The following is a 21,108-nucleotide window of genomic DNA, read 5'->3' on the forward strand; positions in this document are numbered from 1 at the left end:
TACATCTCCTTTCAATTCTGCAAAATTCTCATTTGCGAGTTGTATACTTTGGTCTGTTTCTGTGAATTTCTTTATATAATCTTTGTTGAGCTTTTTCAATTGTAACACTTCTACAGTAGCAACTTTTTCGGAATTTTCCATGGAATCTAGCCTCTCTTCAAAATTTTGGTGTTCCTGTTTCAAGGTAACAATTTCCCCTTCTATAGTTGACACATTTCTGGTATTCTTGTCTACTTTTTCCCAACACCTCTCTAAGCTCTCTTTTGTCTCGCAGATTTGATTCCCATGTTTGTCTAATTTTTTATCGATAGAATCAAGCTTTTGGTCAAAAAAAGTTTTATGTTGATCAAACGATTTTCCAATTGCCTTTTGCTGTTCTTCCATTGATCTTTTTTGTTCTTCAATTAACTGAACTAACCAATCCAAGGCTGATACATTTGATTCAAATCCACAAAAAGGTGAACATACACTACTGTGGTCACTGTCCTCTCCAATTTCATTGTCCTGTTCAACTACACTATTATCAGTAATATCTATGCTATTTTGCATGTTTCTATTAGCCTCCCCATTATCGTCAACTTCCCTATCCATATTAACAATTGCAGTCAAAATTTCCCACAAGTAAACTATTAAATAAATTTTGTACTCACAGTTAGTTCTCCAAGTTACGTTTTCTCATAAGTATCATTAGTGTTACTCACTTTCTTCGTTGTTCAGTTATTGAAAATATGGAATAATACTTCAACAAGCAAATTAACTCTGAAACAAAATGCAATATTTGTTTACAGAATTACACTGCGTCCCAACTCCTCCACTTTTAAAACGTAACTATTCTTAGGTTAAACATTTATATTATGATTTTTGTGTATTCATCCTTTCTGAAAATCTGTCACAACTGAAGTCCTAAGTTCTCAGTAACTGTAAAATTTTAACTTTGGAAAAGTTAAGCTAAAAATCAATGTTGTATTATGTTTCAAAATATTTATTATAATTTGAAAACAAAAGTAAAATATTATTACAAAGGCAAACAATACTTACAGTACAAAAGGAGCAGCTAGATGCTCACTGCTCAAAAACCAAAACCAGACTGATTTCCTTATGCCAATATGGCTACCCCTATATGTATAATCCAAAAAATCCTGAACAATCCTTGGAATTGTTATAAAGGGTTTTTTAATAAAATTACAATCAAAACTCTCATCCTACACTTAGGTATCAAATGTAACAATACACTTGTTATATTTACTAAATACAGAAGATTCATACCATATAAAACGTTCCTACCAGTGAACGGACTTCTAAACATTAGTGTAATTAAGATTCCATAATTTTTTTCTTCATAACTTTTCCACAAGTACATATTTCCATACAGCTCCATTCCAGAAATTACTGTTTGCGGTTAAAATTTACGTGTTTAAATGGGTTTCGATTAGACTGTTACATTTCATGCTGCAACTCTGCTAGCTATAGTCTAGATGTCTCCAACAGCTTCACTGATGTGGAGACTATAAATAAAAGTGTGTAGAGAACCTGAAGAATTCAGGAACAAACTGAAAAGACCGGGGAAGAAGTGGAAGCTAAGGGTAGTAGTAGCTGAAGGGTTAAAAAGACCAGGTAGATCCACCAGGTAAGGAGTAGTCATGAGAGGGGAATGCATTGAAAAACTGACATTAATCTTGATCACTGTATTCATTAATCTTATACAGCCTTTCACATTTCGGCCTTACACCATTGTCAAAGCTCAAAATATCCATAACACACTCAGTTTGCTCTCAGACTTCAAGTAATTTAGACCCGATACATTGTACCCGTATTTAACCAATGTATTTTCATTTTATCTAAGAATGTGTAATGGATATTTTGGGCCCTTGAGAATGACATAAGACTGAAATGTGAAAGGCAGTACAAGATTAATAAATAAAGTGGACATGACTAATATCAGTTTTTGAGTGCATTAGAAACATTTGCAACATCTCACGAAACATTTATGGAGATTGGTACTGAGAGAGGAATATCAGAACTAGTTTAGAACTGCTTGGACAGTGCCTACCAATTAACTAGTATTTTTAATCCAAATCGAGGGCTCATCCATGTCACCTGTGATTTAGGTTCTTTGGGAAAAGGTCCCGGTAAAGAAAATCATATACTGGTCACTGGAGGTGCCAAGAAATTTTGTACCATGTTGTTGTTGTTGCGGCCTTCAGTCCAGAGACTGGTTTGATGCAGCTCTCCATGCTACCCTAGCCTGTGCAAGTTTCTTCATCTGCCAGTACCTACTGCAACCTACATCCATCTGAATCTGCTTAGTGTATTCATCTCTTGGTCTCCCTCTACGATTTTTACCCTCCATGCTGCCCTCCAATGCTAAATTTGTGATCCCTTGATGCCTCAGAACATGTCCTACCAACTGGTCCCTTCTTCTCGTCAAGTTGTGCCACAAACTCCTCTTCTCCCCAATTCTATTCAATACCTCCTCATTAGTTATGTGATCTACCCATCTAATCTTCAGCATTTTTCTGTGCCATTTTCCAGTAACAGGTTATGTGTACCTCTAATTTCCAAAACCATTCAGTGTAACCAAAACATCGTTTGTTTAATCCATGTAATTTTCAATATTTTCTCATGGCCTCTTTGTGGGAAAAGACTTCTGGAATACAGCTAAATAATTACTGACTCAATAGCTACAATAAATGAGGAAACTCAGAATGGCAGCTTAGACAGGATGAAGCTTATTAATCATAACATATCTGGATTCTTCCATCAAAACACAAGAAGCTTTCTCAATAAGAAAAATGAGTTTCTCGTATCAATAATCGATACTGAAAAATCTTAGCATTTCTAAAGTTGTGCTATATGTTGAGCCTTGTACCACAGGAATCAAGGGAGAGGATGTTGTTTGGTGGCTGGCATCCTCTTTCTACAGTACAAATGCACATATGTATTAACAGGGTTCCTTATTTACATGACCAGGTAGCTACTTATCTTTAAGAGAGTCCATATGTTGTGGTACAAGCTCTTCCGTAATAGTTCACATTAGCCTCACTGCTGGTGGAGTACAAGTCCCACTATGTGATGAATGAGAGATGCCAAACTTGGAGTGTGAGTTGGTGCACGAGTGACTGAGCAGCTGAGCTAGTGACTGGGCTAGTGGCAAAGATTGAGACTGAAATCTCTGGTGATCTAAATACTTTCAGTCAAGAGGGCATTGGTGCATGTTGCTTGCCAGTCTGTCTTTGGCCTATCTCCTGATGGGCATGCTTGATCCAGTGCCTACTATTGACCACCTTGCTACATCTTTGCCAACCAGTGTGCTGGCAACAGCTTACGCCAGCTCACTATGCACAACATGTCGTGGTCACCAGATATGGTGGCTCAGGAGAGAGATAATGTGGATTGTCCAGTTATACAGTAATTATCATTTAGCCATACCAAAAATTGTCCACCCAGAAATGTGCACAGGTATAGGTGCATGGATTTTAGGAATGTTGTGACAGTTCTAGAGCACTGAATAAATGTTCACCCCTTTTTTGTTTTGAAGTCTGGCTTGGTAATTTACCTTTTCTCCCAATTATGTTCAACAATGCTGACACGGCTGCAGCGGCTATTCTTTCTTTGTGTTGACTTCATCTCTGAAAAGCTCCATTTCAAAATGTGAGCCCTTGTCACATCAGGAGAAGGAAATTAGGATGTAGCACAGTAGTAGAATGAAAACTTGTGACTCCTGCATATTATAACTTTTAGTTAACACAATATTGAGACAACACAATTACAAGCATCTTTCTCACACCAGCTCAAAAGACTGACAGACACTGGGATTGATGACAAAAGAAAACCAAATGAGGTACACAAGAAAAATGATAGTTTTCTTCAAACTTCTGTTGACTTACTGAGATATTCGTACCACCCTACCTTATCTTTGCCATACAGGGACCTGGAAAATATTTATTTATATGTTTATATATAAAAACAAAGATGAGGTGACTTACGGAACAAAAGCGCTGGCAGGTCGATAGACACACAAACAAACACAAACACACACACAAAATTCAAGCTTTCGCAACAAACTGTTGCCTCATCAGGAAAGAGGGAAGGAGAGGGGAAGACGAAAGGAAGTGGGTTTTAAGGGAGAGGGTAAGGAGTCATTCCAATCCCGGGAGCGGAAAGACTTACCTTAGGGGGAAAAAAGGACAGGTATACACTCGCACACACGCACATATCCATCCACACATACAGAGTGTCTGTATGTGTGGATGGATATGTGCGTGTGTGCGAGTGTATACCTGTCCTTTTTTCCCCCTAAGGTAAGTCTTTCCGCTCCCGGGATTGGAATGACTCCTTACCCTCTCCCTTAAAACCCACTTCCTTTCGTCTTCCCCTCTCCTTCCCTCTTTCCTGATGAGGCAACAGTTTGTTGCGAAAGCTTGAATTTTGTGTGTGTGTTTGTGTTTGTTTGTGTGTCTATCGACCTGCCAGCGCTTTTGTTCGGTAAGTCACCTCATCTTTGTTTTTATATATAATTTTTCCCACGTGGAATGTTTCCTTCCATTATATTGATATTTATATGTTTAGGCCTTTGAAGAACCTACACAATCTGGAAGTCACAAAAATTGAACAGCTTCACTAAGATGGATGCAAATTAGTTTCATGTTTCCGTAGGTAAACATGATGAAAGGGGGAGTACTTGTATAAATAAAAGATGGATTAAGACTCCACACCATAAAGCTCACTGGAAACTGCATTGAACAATAACTTGAGGTAGCAATGAATGGTGCAAACATTGACTGCATGTTCATCATCGAGCATTAGTGCAGAATTTTTGAACTAAGTAGCTTTAATATTCAGCCATATAAGTTGGCAAGTCAGTATTGTAGAAAAATGCCAAAAACAGAGGTGTATGTATCCTTATTAAGTCAAGTATCAGGTCCAAAAAAGGTGTGAAGCTGAATCATTGAGTGTGGAAAATAATTTTTAAGCAGCAGCTATACAACTGTATGAAATACAGTGAAAAGCTGTAGTCGTAGCGATATACAGACCACCTACTGTGGATACAGACATATGCATTAATCAGTTAGAAACACCGCTTAATATTCTTTTTACTGAAAGAGCCACTGTAGTTGTCTGTGGGGATTTCAACATAAATCTTATGAATGAAAGTAGGCTAAAAAAATTAATTTATAAATCAATTATGTAGTTTCAGTCTGTTTCCACACATACGTGAACCCACTAGAATAACATATAATACAAACAGTCCTATAGATAACACATTTTCAAATGTATGATCCACAAAAGTAGAAGTAACATATACTGATTTGGGATTATCAGACCATAATGCTCTTGTCCTCAAAATTACTTCAATGCCACTGCATGAAAAAGAAGTGTATGTCATGTATAAAAGAAAATTTTCCACTGAAAACTGTATAGAATTTACAAAAATCCTAACTAGTAAGTCCTAGGGCAGAAGTGCTGTCCCTAAAAAATATGAATGATGCATATACACCTTTTCTTCAGTTTTCATCAGATATTTTGAAATGTGCTTTCCAAAGGAACTGTCAGAATCACATCACATCACAATACAAAGCGAAGTTCTTGGATCACAGCTGGCATCAAAACTTATTGTGGAACTCTTAAGAGATCCACAGCTCATAGAATATGTTAAGAATTACAAGAGGGTCTATCGGAAAGTAATTGCCAAGGCACAATTTATGAGTAATGACAACTTAATAAGACAGTCTGATAACAAATCAAAAGCCATATGGGGTATTGTGAAGACTGAAACAGGAAAGAGTTGCAAAGACCAGGATATCATTCTCAAAAACACAGAAAATGTCAATATTAAAAAAACAAGATTTGCCAAATTACATCAACAGTTATTTCAAAATGCAACAACTTTATTGAGCTAAAAATTTACAAACCAAGAAAAGCTAGAATTTACAAGAGCTGCCTATAGCATGAGGATAGATCAGACAGATGAACATGAAGTGTTTAAAGTAATAAAAAACTTGAAACCTAAAATGTCAGCAGGTGTAGATGAGGTGCGTATTTACATCATGACAATGACAGCTGCACAAATTTCAAGGCCCTTGGCATACATAGCTAACTTATCATTTAGTGATGGAGTGTTTCCAGAAAGGATGAAAATGTCAAAAGTGAAGCCATTATTCAAAAACGGCGACAAGCATAAGGTTGAAAACTATCAGCCAATATCCCTCCTTCTGGCATTTTCCAAAATAATAGAATCAACAAATATCTAAATGACCATAAGATACCAAATAGAAATCAGCATGGCTTCTGGGCACAGAAACAGCACTAATGTGCTACACTGAACAAATAATAAAAAATCTAGGAAAAGACAATTGTGTAGTCTGAATAAATAGATCTCTCCAGAGCATTTGACACTGTCAGCCATGGCATTCTTTTAGAAAAACTGAAACATTAGGTATTCATGGGATAGGGAAAAAGTTGTTAGACTCATACCTACAAAACAGAACTCAGATTGTATGATGTCAGATTACACCAACAACAAAATAAATTTAGTATCAGATGCAAAAAAGTGGAAACAGGAGTGCCGCAAGGCAGTATTCTAGGTCCATTATTGTTCCTTGTCTACATAAATGACATTCACACCTCAGATGGAGCACCAAAACTGACACATGTGTGATAATAATCAAACAATGGAAAATTCAGGGTGGAATGTAACACTGTTATGAGAAGGAAAGTTGCTACTCACCATATAGTGGAGATGCTGAGTTGCAGATAGGCACAACAAAAAGGCTTTCACAATCAAAGCTTTTGGCCAGTGGCCTTCAGCAACAATAGACACACATACGCACACAGACACACACACAAACACACACACACACACACACACACACACACACACACACACACACACATGCAAACACATCTCATGCTCATGACTGCAGTCTCAGGCAACTGGTTTCACTTGTGTTTGCATGTGTACGTCTGTGTGTGTGCATATGTGTGTCTATTATTGATGAAGGCCAATGGCCGAAAGCTTTAATTGTAAAGTCTTTTTGTTGTGCCTATCTGTGACTCTGCATCTCCTCTATATGGCAAGTAGAAGCTTTCCTTCTCATAATAGTGTGGTAATAGGTCCACCAAAGCAAATGCTGCAAACAACTACTGATCAAGTAATAAAGAATGTCCACATTTGGATCAATGCAAATCGGTTGACATTAAATGCAAACAAAACAAATTATATGCAGTTTTGGAAAATATGTCAAAATGTAAATCTTGATCTGTCATTGGGTGACAAGGCCATAAGCAGAGTGGCATCAACAAAATTGATGGGGATTCATGTAGGTGAAAATCTTAATTTTAATGATCATGTAATGAAACTTGAGGAGAAACTTAACTCAGCATGTTTTGTCTGTAGCATTATTGCAAATGTTTTACAGCAGAGGGTGCCAGGATGGTGTATTTTGCTATTTTCAGTCTCTTGCAACATATGGAATAATATTTTGGGAGGTTCCACCACTTGCCATCTAAAACATATCTTTGTGTTACAAAAGAGGGCTATCTAAATAATAACACACAGTCATCCACAGACACAATGCAAACTCTTATTCAACAAGCTTAAAGTTCTAACAATACTGTACTTATATATATATATATATATATATATATATATATATATATATATATATATATATATATATATATATATATATATATATATATAAAAACAAAAATGAGATGACTTACCGAACAAAAGCGCTGGCAGGTCGATAGACACATAAACAAACACAAACATACACACAAAATTCAAGCTTTCGCAACAAACTGTTGCCTCATCAGGAAAGAGGGAAGGAGAGGGGAAGACGAAAGGAAGTGGGTTTTAAGGGAGAGGGTAAGGAGTCATTCCAATCCCGGGAGCAGAAAGACTTACCTTAGGGGGAAAAAAGGACAGGTATACACTCGCACACACGCACATATCCATCCACACATACAGACACAAGCAGACATATTTAAAGGTCTTTAAATATGTCTGCTTGTGTCTGTATGTGTGGATGGATATGTGCGTGTGTGCGAGTGTATACCTGTCCTTTTTTCCCCCTAAGGTAAGTCTTTCTGCTCCCGGGATTGGAATGACTCCTTACCCTCTCCCTTAAAACCCACTTCCTTTCGTCTTCCCCTCTCCTTCCCTCTTTCCTGATGAGGCAACAGTTTGTTGCGAAAGCTTGATTTTGTGTGTATGTTTGTGTTTGTTTGTGTGTCTATCGACCTGCCAGCGCTTTTGTTCGGTAAGTCACCTCATCTTTGTTTTTATATATAATTTTTCCCACGTGGAATGTTTCCTTCTATTATATATATATATATATATATATATATATAGTCATAGCGATATACAGACCACCTACTGTGGATACAGACATATGCATTAATCAGTTAGAAACACCGCTTAATATTCTTTTTACTGAAAGAGCCACTGTAGTGGCTGTAGTGTATATATATATGGCCAAAAGCTCCTTCCCTTTTTCCTGATGAAGCAACCATTGGTTGTGAAAGCTTGAATTTTGTGTGTATGTTTTTGTGTCTATCAACATGCCAGCACTTTCGTTTGGTAAGTCACATCATCTTTGTTTTTAGATATATTTTTCCCATTTTGGGAAACATTCCATGTGGGAAAAATATATCTAAAAATAAAGATGGGAAAATGTTAGTATGTTGATAGGAGACAATAAAAAACACACAAACACACATACAAATTTCAAGCTTTCACAACCCAAGGTTGCTTCATCAGGAAAGAGGGAAGGAGAGGGAAAAACGAAAGGATGTGGGTTTTAAGGGAGAGGGTAAGGAGTCATTCCAATCCTGGGAGCGGAAAGACTTACCTTAGGGGGAAAAAGGGGCAGGTATTCACTCGCGCGCGCGCACACACACACACACACACACACACACACACACACATCCATCCGCACATATAAAGACACAAGCAGACAATCAATTATGTTTGACTTCTATAAGTTAAAACTCTTAATAAACAGTGATTGTACAGTTTCTGCTTTAAAAACATTGGAAGGTTGGTTTTTGGTTAACCAAAAGCACTCCAGACCTTTTTTACCCTACTGTTTATTTCTTTTCTTGTCTGTTCAGTCATTGTCTTAAGCTGTCCTAGCTATAAATAGTTTTTGACATGTTCTATGACTTCTGGTGACTTAGCAACCATACACCACCTCTGACTGACTAGATAAACATGCCTTCCCTGTGCAGTAGACAGAAAAATAACATCTTCGATGGTTTAGTAGGTGTTGCACCTCTGACTGGTGTAGACCATGATGTACTACTGTCCAGCAAATAAAGTAAGGATTTGTCAACCACACATTGTGTACCATTTATTATATATGCATTCCTACTGGTACTGCATTTCTTACAGTGGTGACCGCATGGACTGTGCCACATTGTAATTTTGTGCAAATCTGCTGTGCCAGTTGGGTACTTGTCACCATTGCTCACTGCATTACCTCACAGCATCAATGTTGGTGCCAAGGAGATTTCAAAAACAATTCCATGATATGATACGAGCATTCCATGTGGCAATTTTCAAAGTAGTAGTGGCATTTGAAATGTCTGTGCAAAAATAAAAACTAATTATGATGTTTGGGGTAAACCTTTTTTATTTTTTGACATAGTCTCCTTTTAGACTTATACACTTTGTTCAACACTGTTCTAATTTGTTGATCCCTTCTGAATAATAGGAATGTCCAAGTCTGCAAAATATCTATTATTTGCTGCAATCATCTCCTCATTTGAATAAAATCTTTGTCCTGCCAGCCATTTCTTCAAATTTGGGAACAAATAGTAGCCCAAGGGAGCCAAGTCTGGAGAATAGGGGGGCTGTGAAATGAGTTGGAGTCCTATTTCCATTAATTTTGTGACCACAACTGCTGACCTGTGTGCTGGTGCATTGTCATGATGGGAAAGGACTTTTAGCGGTCCAATAACCGACGTTTTTCTTGCAGCTCGGTTTTCAAACGATCCAATAACAATGAATAATATGCACCTGTAATAGTTTTACCCTTTTCCAGATAGTAGATGAGGATTATCCCTTTTGAATCCCAAAAGACAGTCACCATAATCTATCCGGCCGAAGGAATGGTCTTCGCCTTTTTTGATGCAGCTTCTCCCTTGGTAACCCATTGTTTAGATTGTTGTTTGGTCTCAGGACTATATTAATGTATGCATGTTTCATCCACAGTGATGAAACAATGCTTAAAAGGCCTGCAGATTCTTCCTGAACAGCTACAAACCATCGCTGCAACACTTCACATGATTCTGTTTTTTTTTTTTTTTCAAGCGTGAGCAATCATGGAACCCATCTTTCGGATAGCTTTCTCATGTCCAAATGTTTATGCAAAATATTATGTACCCATTCATTTGAGATACCCGCAGCACTAGCAATCTCATGCACCTCAACTCTTCTGTCATTGATCACCATGTCATGGATTTTATCAATGATTTATGAAGTCATAAACTCCATAGGGCATCCAGAACATTCAGCATCACTTGTGCCCATATGACCAATCTAAAAATTTTGAAACCACTTATAAACTGTTCTAATCGAAGGTGCAGAGTCACCATAATGTTTATCAAGCTTCTCTTTAGTCTGCTGAGGTGTTTTGCCTTTCATAAAGTAATGTTTAATCACCTCACGAAATTCTTTTTCGTCCATTTTTTGACAATCACTCATCTTCCTTGATTCACAGGAATGCCAAACACAAAGAAATAGAACAATATGGCTGAAACTTGGTGTGTGTTCTTTCCAAAGGTGCTACAAACTAAACATGACCTTGATACATGCCGGTGGTGCCACCTCTCAGACTTTGCACTGACTTTTCAAATGCCCCTCGTAATGTTTGACTGGACTAGAGGAACTTCACTGCAGTTATTTAGACAGAAACAATTCTGAGTGGAGTAATGAACAATGACACCCTGTTTATCCTGCAAGTGTTACATTGTGTGTTCCTAGTTTTTTCTCTGATCCAGCTCCCACCCCTATCTGTAGACTTCGAAACCTTTCCAGTGACTTTTTGAGTAGTATTCTCCAGCCCCAATGCCATCACAGTACCTTTCCAATGCACCAATAATAGCCTCTGTCAAATAATCCTGTCATTATCTCATCTACTGCTTCAATGTGTGGACAGCGAATTACAATGGCCAATCCCACCAGTATCTGAGTCTCATGTTGCAGTTTTTTATGCACCATTCATTGTGCTCAGAAGTTATCCCAGTGCACTGAATGCTGGTGTCACACTCATCCCAGCAAATCATCCCATGCTGTGTTCCATGTTTAACCTAACCATGACCAAACATCTTGTATCTTATGCCTCTCATGTGCATTCTGCATACAGTGCTAATATGCTCTGCAGGACTCAACTTTTGCAGCATTGACCACTTCGGGTCCCATCTACATTGCACCAACCCCTGTCTGACATTACATCCATGCCAGCTGCTCCGTGTGCTTTTGACCTTTCATACGACACTCATAGAGACAGGATGCATTGAGTTGATTGACTGAGCCTGCTGCATTGTTGCTATTCTCTACTAACCTTCCAACAGTATGTTTCACTCTATGCAAGTGCTTGATGTCTGCCCAAGGGATCACCAATGATGATGCAAGGTTTATCATCTTACTCAGCCACTGCGACAATGATGTGGACATAATCAGCAACCTCTTCCCACCAGCACCCACTCACAACAAGTATGAGATAACTATGGCTTTGCTGCTCTGGCACCTCTCATGCTCTCCATAGTGACAACCACATTTAGGTATGCATGAAAAAACCCTCAGAGACAACCCACCATCCTCAACCTGGTGACACCTACAGACAAAGGTTGATCCTATGCTGATGACTGACCACATGCTCTGGGCACTTTGGCTATTGAAACTTCCCACATACATACAGAATGCAATGCTATCACATAAGGATGGCCACCTTGATGCCAGACTTCACCCTGCAGACCGAATTCACATCCTGGCGCAGCGTCGTACTCTCGTCAACAGCTATTCTGACATCAGCAGGCCATCACCCCACTCGGCTATGAGGCAAGCAAGGGTAAATGACTACTGCTGAGCCAGCCCGACCTCCCCGACACACTGCCGGTTGCCACTATTGCCTCCACTCTGCACAGCCATGATACATTCAAGGTCAGCCAACTCTGGCCGGTCCAGCCAGCACCCCATCCCACCACTACACTGTGCAACCTTCACATTACCAACAAACAACAATCACTGAATGATACAAGGGATACCAGATTCCCCCCTGGCACTGTTTACAAACAGATGCCACTTCAGAAAACAATGCCACCAGCCTGCACCCCTTCAACAGCTGAGTGATACTGTTGGTTTCATAGCAGATTTGGACAGGAGGCTAGTAGGTGCAGAGCACTTTGTGCTTACCCAGACAAGTACATTGGCTTTCGGTAGGTGCACCAAACTGTTCTACAACCACAAGATGCCTTAATCAACCATACCTGCACAGTTCTACCACCTCACATTGTCTTTCCAACAGCTCACGCTTATTTGTTTACGATCACCTGATGCAACTTATTATCTCATCGACATGGGCGCTGACATCAGTCCCCTCCCACCATCTCAAGCACCAACTACTTTCTTGCTATCATCACACCAATTCTGTGCCACAAAAAACACTGTCATTGTGGTCACCAACACCACCTCAGTCACTTTGGACTTGGGGCCAGAGAGTCATTGCGCCTTCCTCATCAGCAAGATGGTTGAGCTGGTCCTGAGGACAGATGTTCTGCATCACTATCACCTGCTTCCTGACCTCGCCTACAGATTATTATTACCACGTGATGATCAGCATTCAGTCACTGGAGTTCTCAGCAAAGTTCTCCTTGAACATTCCTGTCCACCTACCACCTCTTCATCATGCAGAGATACACCACTGGACCTCCTCCTAAAGTGCTCAGCACTCTTCAGTGAATTTTGATCTTTGATGTCCAACAATTCTTACTACACACTGAAATGACATCAAGACAAGCATAAATGTGGATCTTCAGCAGCACGTTACTGATACTGCAGCATCACTTCAAACTGCCAAGCACAAACTTGATGCCCTACAACATTCACAACCACCATGTCAGATGTCAGTCAGTTTGGAGGACACCTACGTACTTTCAGAGCCTATCTCTGAGGAATCTGAACAGAGTAGTGAAGTGCTGTATCCAACTTCAGTGCACGATTCTGACAGTGTACCCACTGCTCTGCCTAGTGATCGTGCTCTACAACGCAGTGTGTTTTTGGCCACATACGTGCACCCTACTATCAGACCACAAGCAGTTTGTGCAGTTCATTGTATAACACTACATGTGGACTGCCTGTCTAGTGTAGATCTCAATGCATACCTCCCACAAACACAGAGCGGTGAAGGCCACCATGGACAAACTAATGGGGGCAGGCATTATCCACCCATCAGACAATTCCTGGGCATCCCCTACAATGCTCATTTTTAAGAAAGACAAATTATGGTGCCTATGTGGTGACTCAGTGACACAATGACCAAATTATTATAGATATTTATCCAATCCTTAACTTCCAGGATGTCGCTCAAATGTTAGCTGGCTCCAAAATATTCAGCATTATTGACTGTAGAACAGCATGCCTCCAGATTTCCAAGGCAGAAGAGGACATACTGAAGACAGGGATCACCACATCTTTCAAACTCTTGGAGATTTTGTACATTCCTTACGGACTGAAAACCCCTGTACAAACATAGTGATGTTTTTTTGATGAAGTTTTGTTCAGTCTACCATTTTGTTATGCATACAAAGATGATATCCTTATATTCTCACCATATGCAGAAGAGCACAAGGCTCACCTTCAACAAGTCCTGAACAGACTAGCTGCCTATGGGGTCGTTATTAATGCAGACAAATGTCAGTTATGGTAAGCCTGCATGACATTCATCAGCTTTCATGTAGATGCCTCAGTCATCCACTCAACTCCAGAGAAGACCAACCTGATGTGACTCTTGCACCACCCTCCAACTACAGAGTGTTAGGTGGATTTTTAGATGTCAAAAACTTCCACAGGAGACACATTCCACACACAGCTGAGATTTTCTTTCCTTTGACCAAAGTCCTGTGTGGGAAGAATACTGTGAGAAAGCACTGCCTTGTGTGGACTCATGTAGTCTGCTTTTTATAAAATCAAGGATGACTTGCTGCATGCAGCTACACTGACTCATCCATCTCCCAACGCCCACCTTACATAACAGCAGTTATGAGTGACCATGCTATCAGTGCCATGTTTCAACAGGAGATAAGTGACATTCCCCAGCCTCCATGTTTTCTCTCTTGTAAACTTTCAGACACAAGATGGAAGTGGTCAGCCTTTGACTGTGAGCTACTCACCATCTAAGAGGCTGATCAATACTTTCCAGAAGTGATGGAGGGCAAACGTCTTAGCTTACATGGATATCCATCCCCTGGCTGACACAATATGCATCCAGCCTGACGGCCCCTCCCCCAGGCATTTTTGATACCTTGATTTCATTTCACAGTTCACAACTGACATGTGCTAAGTCAAAAATGCTGACAAAATTCTCACAGATGACTTGTCGCAGATCGCATCTTCTTCTGCTCAGCTCAATCATGAGCAGATCGTCAAGGTGCAAGACTCACATCAAGATGAACAGAACCTACTTACCTTTCCTGGCTTCACCAAACCAGGTTGGTGTGATGTGTCCTGTGACTGGGTTTGACCACTCACCCCAAAAACTTTTCAAAAACAAATCTTCGATCTCATCGATGATCTTGCACACCCTGGGGTATCGCCCTCTGTAAATTTAGTGTCAGAACGATTCATGTGGCACCAAATGTGAAAAGACTGTGTCACATGGACCAGAACGTGCATCCCACGCTAAGAGAGCAAAACAGGCCACCACACTCAGCACCCCCTTGACAAATTTCCGATCCCTAAGGGGAGGTTCCAACACATGCACATGGACATAATAAGACCACTTCCAGTCTCAGATGGACAGCATTACATTGTATCACTGATTTATGGAGTTATGTGGTGGGTCAAGGCCGCACCTACTGATGATATATCCACTGAGACTGTTGCCAAAGTTTTTGTCACCAACTGGAACACACATTTCAGCTGCTCTTTGTCACTCACTGCCAACCAGGGCAGACAATATTTAATGAACTGTGTCATATTTATGGCTGCCACCTTTTCCATACCACTGTGTATCATCCGCAGTCAAACAGTCTCATTGAAAGATCTTCTCTGGTTGTTGCTTAGTGTCCACACCATCCATAACAAAGATCTTGAATCATCTTTAGCCGAGATCCTTTATGACGAGACATTATCTCTTCCTGCTGATAATGTCAATACAGGTTACATTTTCCACTAACCATGACCTGCCAGATTTCATTGCCTGCATCAGACACCACATACAGAATCTGCATATACCCTCCTCTCCACCCCCGCCCCCCCCCCCCCACCCCCCCTTTGAGACCAGCCCTGCACCTGCCATATACAGACCCTCATAAAGTAATTACTCTTGGCATGAACACATTTGACATCATGATTGGCAGCAAACAATCAAGAGTATCTGTTAATAGACTGAAGCCAGCTTGGTATGTTGCAAAATGATCTCCACACCTGCTGTTTAGCCCTGCACCCGACCAACAGTCTTTTACCCTTTCACACTGCAGCTCAATCTCTTCAACTTCCTACCCTAGGATATATCTGTGATGCTCATCAATGGAATTTGGTCATCTTCATGCATTATGAAGACAAGAGGTCTGGGGCCAACATGATTTCGCATCATTACCACCACACCTTGCCTATACTGGCTGACATGGACATGGCAGAACTGATGTCCCAACTCACTACCAATGGCTCCCTCATTATATCTGCCCTGGCTTATGGTATGACTGTTCTAGCCGAGAATAGAACTACACCATTGGCTACTCCACCCTCAATGCCCATTACCAAGGCTGCTACTGATGGCAGTGCACCAGTACCTTCTAAATCCTGCTAAGGACACCCCCTCTGCACTCCTGCCCATCTCAGAGACCACAGGATCTCTGGCATTACTGCAGCTGTTGCCCCACCACAAATCAACACCAACATCCCACCTCCTCTCAATGTACATTGCATCCACTTCTCCAGTGCTCTGCTCTATGGGAGGGAGAGGACATGGTGGGGCAGTGGGATCTCAGTGGTGACATCCCAACCATATATCACCTCTGACTAACAAAATAAACATGGCTGTCCTGTGCAGTAGAGTGCACAATAATATTTATGATGGTGGTTTAGTATGTGTTAAACCTCTGACCAGTATAGACCATGATGTAATTCTGTCCAACAAATTAAGTAAGGATTTGTCTATCACACCTCATGTATTGTTTATTATGTACGCACTCCCTATGGTACCACATTTCTTACAGCTTCATTGTAATTTTAGTAATATTTCATGGAGGAATAGCAAATAGGTAGAATATTGTACATGGTATACAGTGTCACATGCACACTGCAATTTTTTTATGAACAGAGTTGGATGCCAAGCATTCATTATCAGTTTTCAATTAGTGATGAAGCTGTTTGATAGTTGGCAATCCATGAAAAAGAGCACAGACCAGCAGACATTGCTATATGTGTTATGAAAGATCAGCTGCCAATCTACAGATGCTGAATTGATAGCAGTTCCATAACTCCTGTATGTGCATAATCTGTGTGCAAACAAAAGACATGACCTGTCCAGTGTTAGGGACTTTTATAAATACAGCTAGTTTAAAAACCCATTCCTGTGCATTTTAGCCTAATCACCAGTGACATAGCCTTACAATGAAGTTGTAAGAAATGTGGTATCAGAGGGGATCTCATATGGGATTTTGTACTTGTTTTAGTTTAATTTATGTCATTAAATGTAGAAATAAACCATGGTTTCACTAGTTGACCAAATTAAATCCATCCCCTTTGACCAGTCAGTGAAGAGACCAATTAAGCAACAATCAAATCATTTTAAACTTCAAATTTTCTTCTGTTGCTTTTGGGTAATGTTAGGTATTTACTAGTTTCAGTATAGAAGGCCATTTAAATTGCCATCATTTATTCAGTGTGTTTTAGGGGTAGTAAATATATTATGAGGTGATAGAATCAAACAGTGGAAAATGAAGCACAGAGTAGCAACAATACAAAATAGGATGGGTTGCTACCTATCACATAGAGGAGGTGTTGAATGGCAGGCAGGAACATTTAAAGGACACTTTAAAAAATTCAAAAATGCATTGAAGTTGAATGTGGAATTGATGGAAACTGACTTCGAACAGTTATTTGCCTTTTCTGTGAGTGTTTGGGTAACTTTCTAGCAGCTGTATCTCTGCTGCCACAGAAATTGGACACATGTTATGTGGAACGTTTTCTCTGAGTTAGCCTAGACTACCACCACCTAACATAGTTATTAATTACACTATAGGAAATACTGCAAACAGCCACATGATTTTTGAAATTATTTTATTGTACCATTACTAGTTTTGTGGCTGAGCCCATCATAAAATGGTAGTGTTGATTTCTTTGCAAGTTTTACATTTGTGTCCTAAAATATAACAAAGTTTTTGTGAATGCATAGTTTACAAAAGGTTTTATATTTGCATCCTAAAATATAACAAAGTTCTTGTGTTTACAAAGATAACTGTAAAACAATGTAATCACAAAAGATTTGTTATACTTTAGGACACAAATGTAAAACTAGCAAAGAAATCAATGCTACTGTCTGATGATGGCCTCAGACCCAAAACTACTAATGGTACAACAAAATCACTTCAAAAAAACTTGTGGCTTGTTGTTTTATTTGCTACAGTGTAATGTATGAAAATAACTATGGTGTTCTCTAGCCAAAATGGATAAAATAATGTTCACAAATTCTCCTGAAACACCCTGCATATAAACTCAGTGAATGTTAAGTTAATTTTTCATTGACAGACTATGTATGTCTCCTATATACAATCCACATAATATTTCCAGTTGTATTTCACTTTAGAGAACATCTGGTCCCTTGGTACAGACATGCTTAACTTTATTATGCAGTATCTTTCTGCCATTTTACTCTTTCTGATCACTGTAATGCAAACTATGTCCTATATCATAGACTTCATTTGTTTCAATATTTATCTTAAAATGTCTGTTAATTACTTACTTATAATAACCAATAGATCTCTTTTTTAGGTTAAATGTCATCAGTATTATCCAAACTTAAGAGAAACAGCAAAATATGGTGAGATCAGTGTTAAATGTTCAACAGAGCTACAATTCTCTATATATACATCTCGTACAATCATGCTGGAGAAGGTAAATCATGACTTTCATATTATTGTTGCATAATTACTAGCTAGCTGTAATATCACATATGTGATGCAAGTCTTTCGCCATGTGCAGCACCCTATTGCTGTTGCAACAGTATGAGCTCTCTCTGCTGCCACATTTGTACCCCCCCCCCCCCCCCCTCCTCCTGCTTCCTCTAACTCTCTTAGCCCTTGCAGATACTTTGCTTCCTTTCCTCAATTGTTATATTCTTCAGCTGCTTCACCCAAAAGAACTTTCCACTCCAGTTGGTGCACAACCCTGAGAGAATGTAGCTTTATGTGTATATGATACTTTGGGAACTCTGAAAAAGAATACAAATTTGTAAGGTGGGCTGTTACACTAGCAAGCAACAAAATATGTGCATGTGCAAAATTTCAGGGTACAGTTGTGACTTGCAGGTAGTGAGGAGAGTCTCAAGGATGTAGAAAACATGTAAAAGCAAAAACAGATAATATGTGGAACTTCCTAGCAGATTAAAACTGTGTGCTGGACAGGGGCTCAAGCCTAGAACCCTTGGAAGCAGGAGAGAGGAACATATGACATACAGCTATGAGGGCAAATTTTGAGTCATGCCTGTGCAGCTCAAATGGTAAGAGCAGTGTCCACAAAATGCAATGTTCTGGGTTCAAGTCCCAGTCTGGCACACAGTTTTAATATACCATTTTGGGATGCACTTCCTGAAAGCTGAATGTTTTTTATGTCATCTGTTGCTATCAGTTTAGGAACGTCCATGTGAAACTAATTTCCTGAAATTCTGAATCTTATAAAAATCCTATGTCTAGTGTAAGTAATGAAGTGGGTGTTGCCCGAAAAACAGCAGTTTGTTATTTTTAGGTGACTCAACCCATCTTTTAAATTCTTTCCAGTTCTCAGATGAATTTTCTTTCTGATAAAATCAATCCTTCTTCTTACATATATTATAATCTATGTTATTTGAGGTTTATGTGACATTGTTCAGTGATTTTGAATAATGAAGTCGTTAAAATTATACAAATTAACACAACTTACACACTTACTATCTAAGTATTGCAAATATTTCTTTCATTACATTCTACAACTGCTGTTTCCATTCTGTGATTTGGTTGAAACTTCTTATCCCAGATATAGTTACAAGAGAACTTAAGAACAGAACTGATCAATAACATATAAAAGACGTTCACTCAACTATAGCATATCAATGCATGGAGCACAGTAACACATAACAGAAAACAGCATTCACAATTCATCTTGAGCCCTAGCTCTTTTTTCAGCAATAGTATACACATTGACACATACAACAACACAGACACACAAATGCATACACAAGAGTAACCATTTACACAGGAGTGTAGATTTTGGTGCCTATGTGGTTGTGTGTGTGAATGTGTGTACTGTTGCTGGAAAAAGAGGTAGTGCTCAAAAGCTACTGTGATTAATGCTTTTGTCATGTACCACTGTCCTCTATGCATTGACATACTATAGGTGTGTGGTCGCCTTTCCCTTATATTACATAATGCTCCATCCAGGAATTTCCATTACTGTTGTACTGATCAACAATGTCTAGAGTTGTTGATGTCCAGCTGTCTTCAATGATGTACATGGTTAAATGGTTATCTGACCGTAATGATCAAATTATGGTGGAGCAATTTCATAAAAATATTGCATTTCAGAATCATAACCAAGGTTTGTGTCACAATGTTCATATGCATTCTCAGAAGATACGAGGGTAATCCCAAAAGTAAGGTCTCCTATTTTTTTATAAGTACATAGACCTGTTTATTTCTACAAAGGTTTACATCAGTTTACAGTTTGAACATTTAGCTATTTTTCAACATTATCACTATTTCTATCGATGCATTTTTGTAGATGCTGTGGCAGTTTTTGTATGCCCATGCCATACCACCTAGCCACCATGCTGTTCAGAAAGGCCACCATGCTGTTCAGAAGGTTATGAACCTCTTCTTTCACCTCATCATCGGAGCTGTATTGCTGGGATGACAATTAACAGTGACAGGTACTGTGAGACTCTGAAAAAACTCAAACGGGCTATTCAGAACCGGAGAAGAGGAATGTTGAACTAGGGCATACACATTCTCCATGACAACGCTCGCCCACACATCTCTCTGCAAACTGTTGCTCTCCTGCAACAGTTTCAGTGGAACATAATCATCCATCCAACCCATAGTTCTGACTTGGCACCCAGTGACTATCACCTGTTCCCTAGGTTAAAAGAACATTTGGCCAGAAAGCGATTCAGCTCCGCCGACAAGGTGAAAGAAGAAGTTCATAACTTTCTGAACAGCATGGCAGTGAGCTGGTATGACATGGGCATACAAAAACTACCATAGTGTCTACAAAAATGCATCAACAGAAATGGTGATTATGTCGAAAAATAGCTAAATGTTCAAGCTGTGAACTGATGTAAACCATTGTAAAAATAACAGGTCTATTTACTTATAAAAAAAATAGGAGACCTTACTTTTGGGATTACCCTCATACTAATTTTGCCATTATTGCATATGTGGTGGAATACAAAATTTTCAAGACTGTTGCTGGAAAGTAGGAGTAGTAGATCTTCGCACTACTATGTGGTGAGAGCTGCATATCTGATGAGTCAGTGTGCCGAGTGGCATTCAGCTGGGAGGACATTTTGCGTGTCCACAGTGATTTCCGTAATACTTTGTGTTTGGTGTGTGGCAATTTTATGATGGATCTGTGAACAGAACAGTGCATGTGTATCACGTTCTCTGCAAATCTTGGGAAAAGTGCTA

General features: G+C 39.4%; 1 protein-coding gene across 2 annotated transcripts in view; it reads left to right on the forward strand.

Annotated features, from left to right (window-relative positions):
• Nucleotides 1-21,108, forward strand: part of LOC126412247 (phosphatidylinositol phosphatase PTPRQ-like) — a 452,520-nt gene that overhangs the window by 333,636 nt on the left and 97,776 nt on the right. For both annotated transcript variants that reach the window (XM_050081743.1, XM_050081744.1), the window contains one exon: nucleotides 18,221-18,343. In XM_050081743.1, the coding sequence (XP_049937700.1) occupies nucleotides 18,221-18,343 (123 nt within the window). The remainder of the gene's footprint in view (nucleotides 1-18,220; nucleotides 18,344-21,108) is intronic.

This window comes from Schistocerca serialis, chromosome 7 (assembly GCF_023864345.2).
Source record: "Schistocerca serialis cubense isolate TAMUIC-IGC-003099 chromosome 7, iqSchSeri2.2, whole genome shotgun sequence".
Classification (NCBI taxonomy): Eukaryota; Metazoa; Arthropoda; class Insecta; order Orthoptera; family Acrididae; genus Schistocerca; species Schistocerca serialis.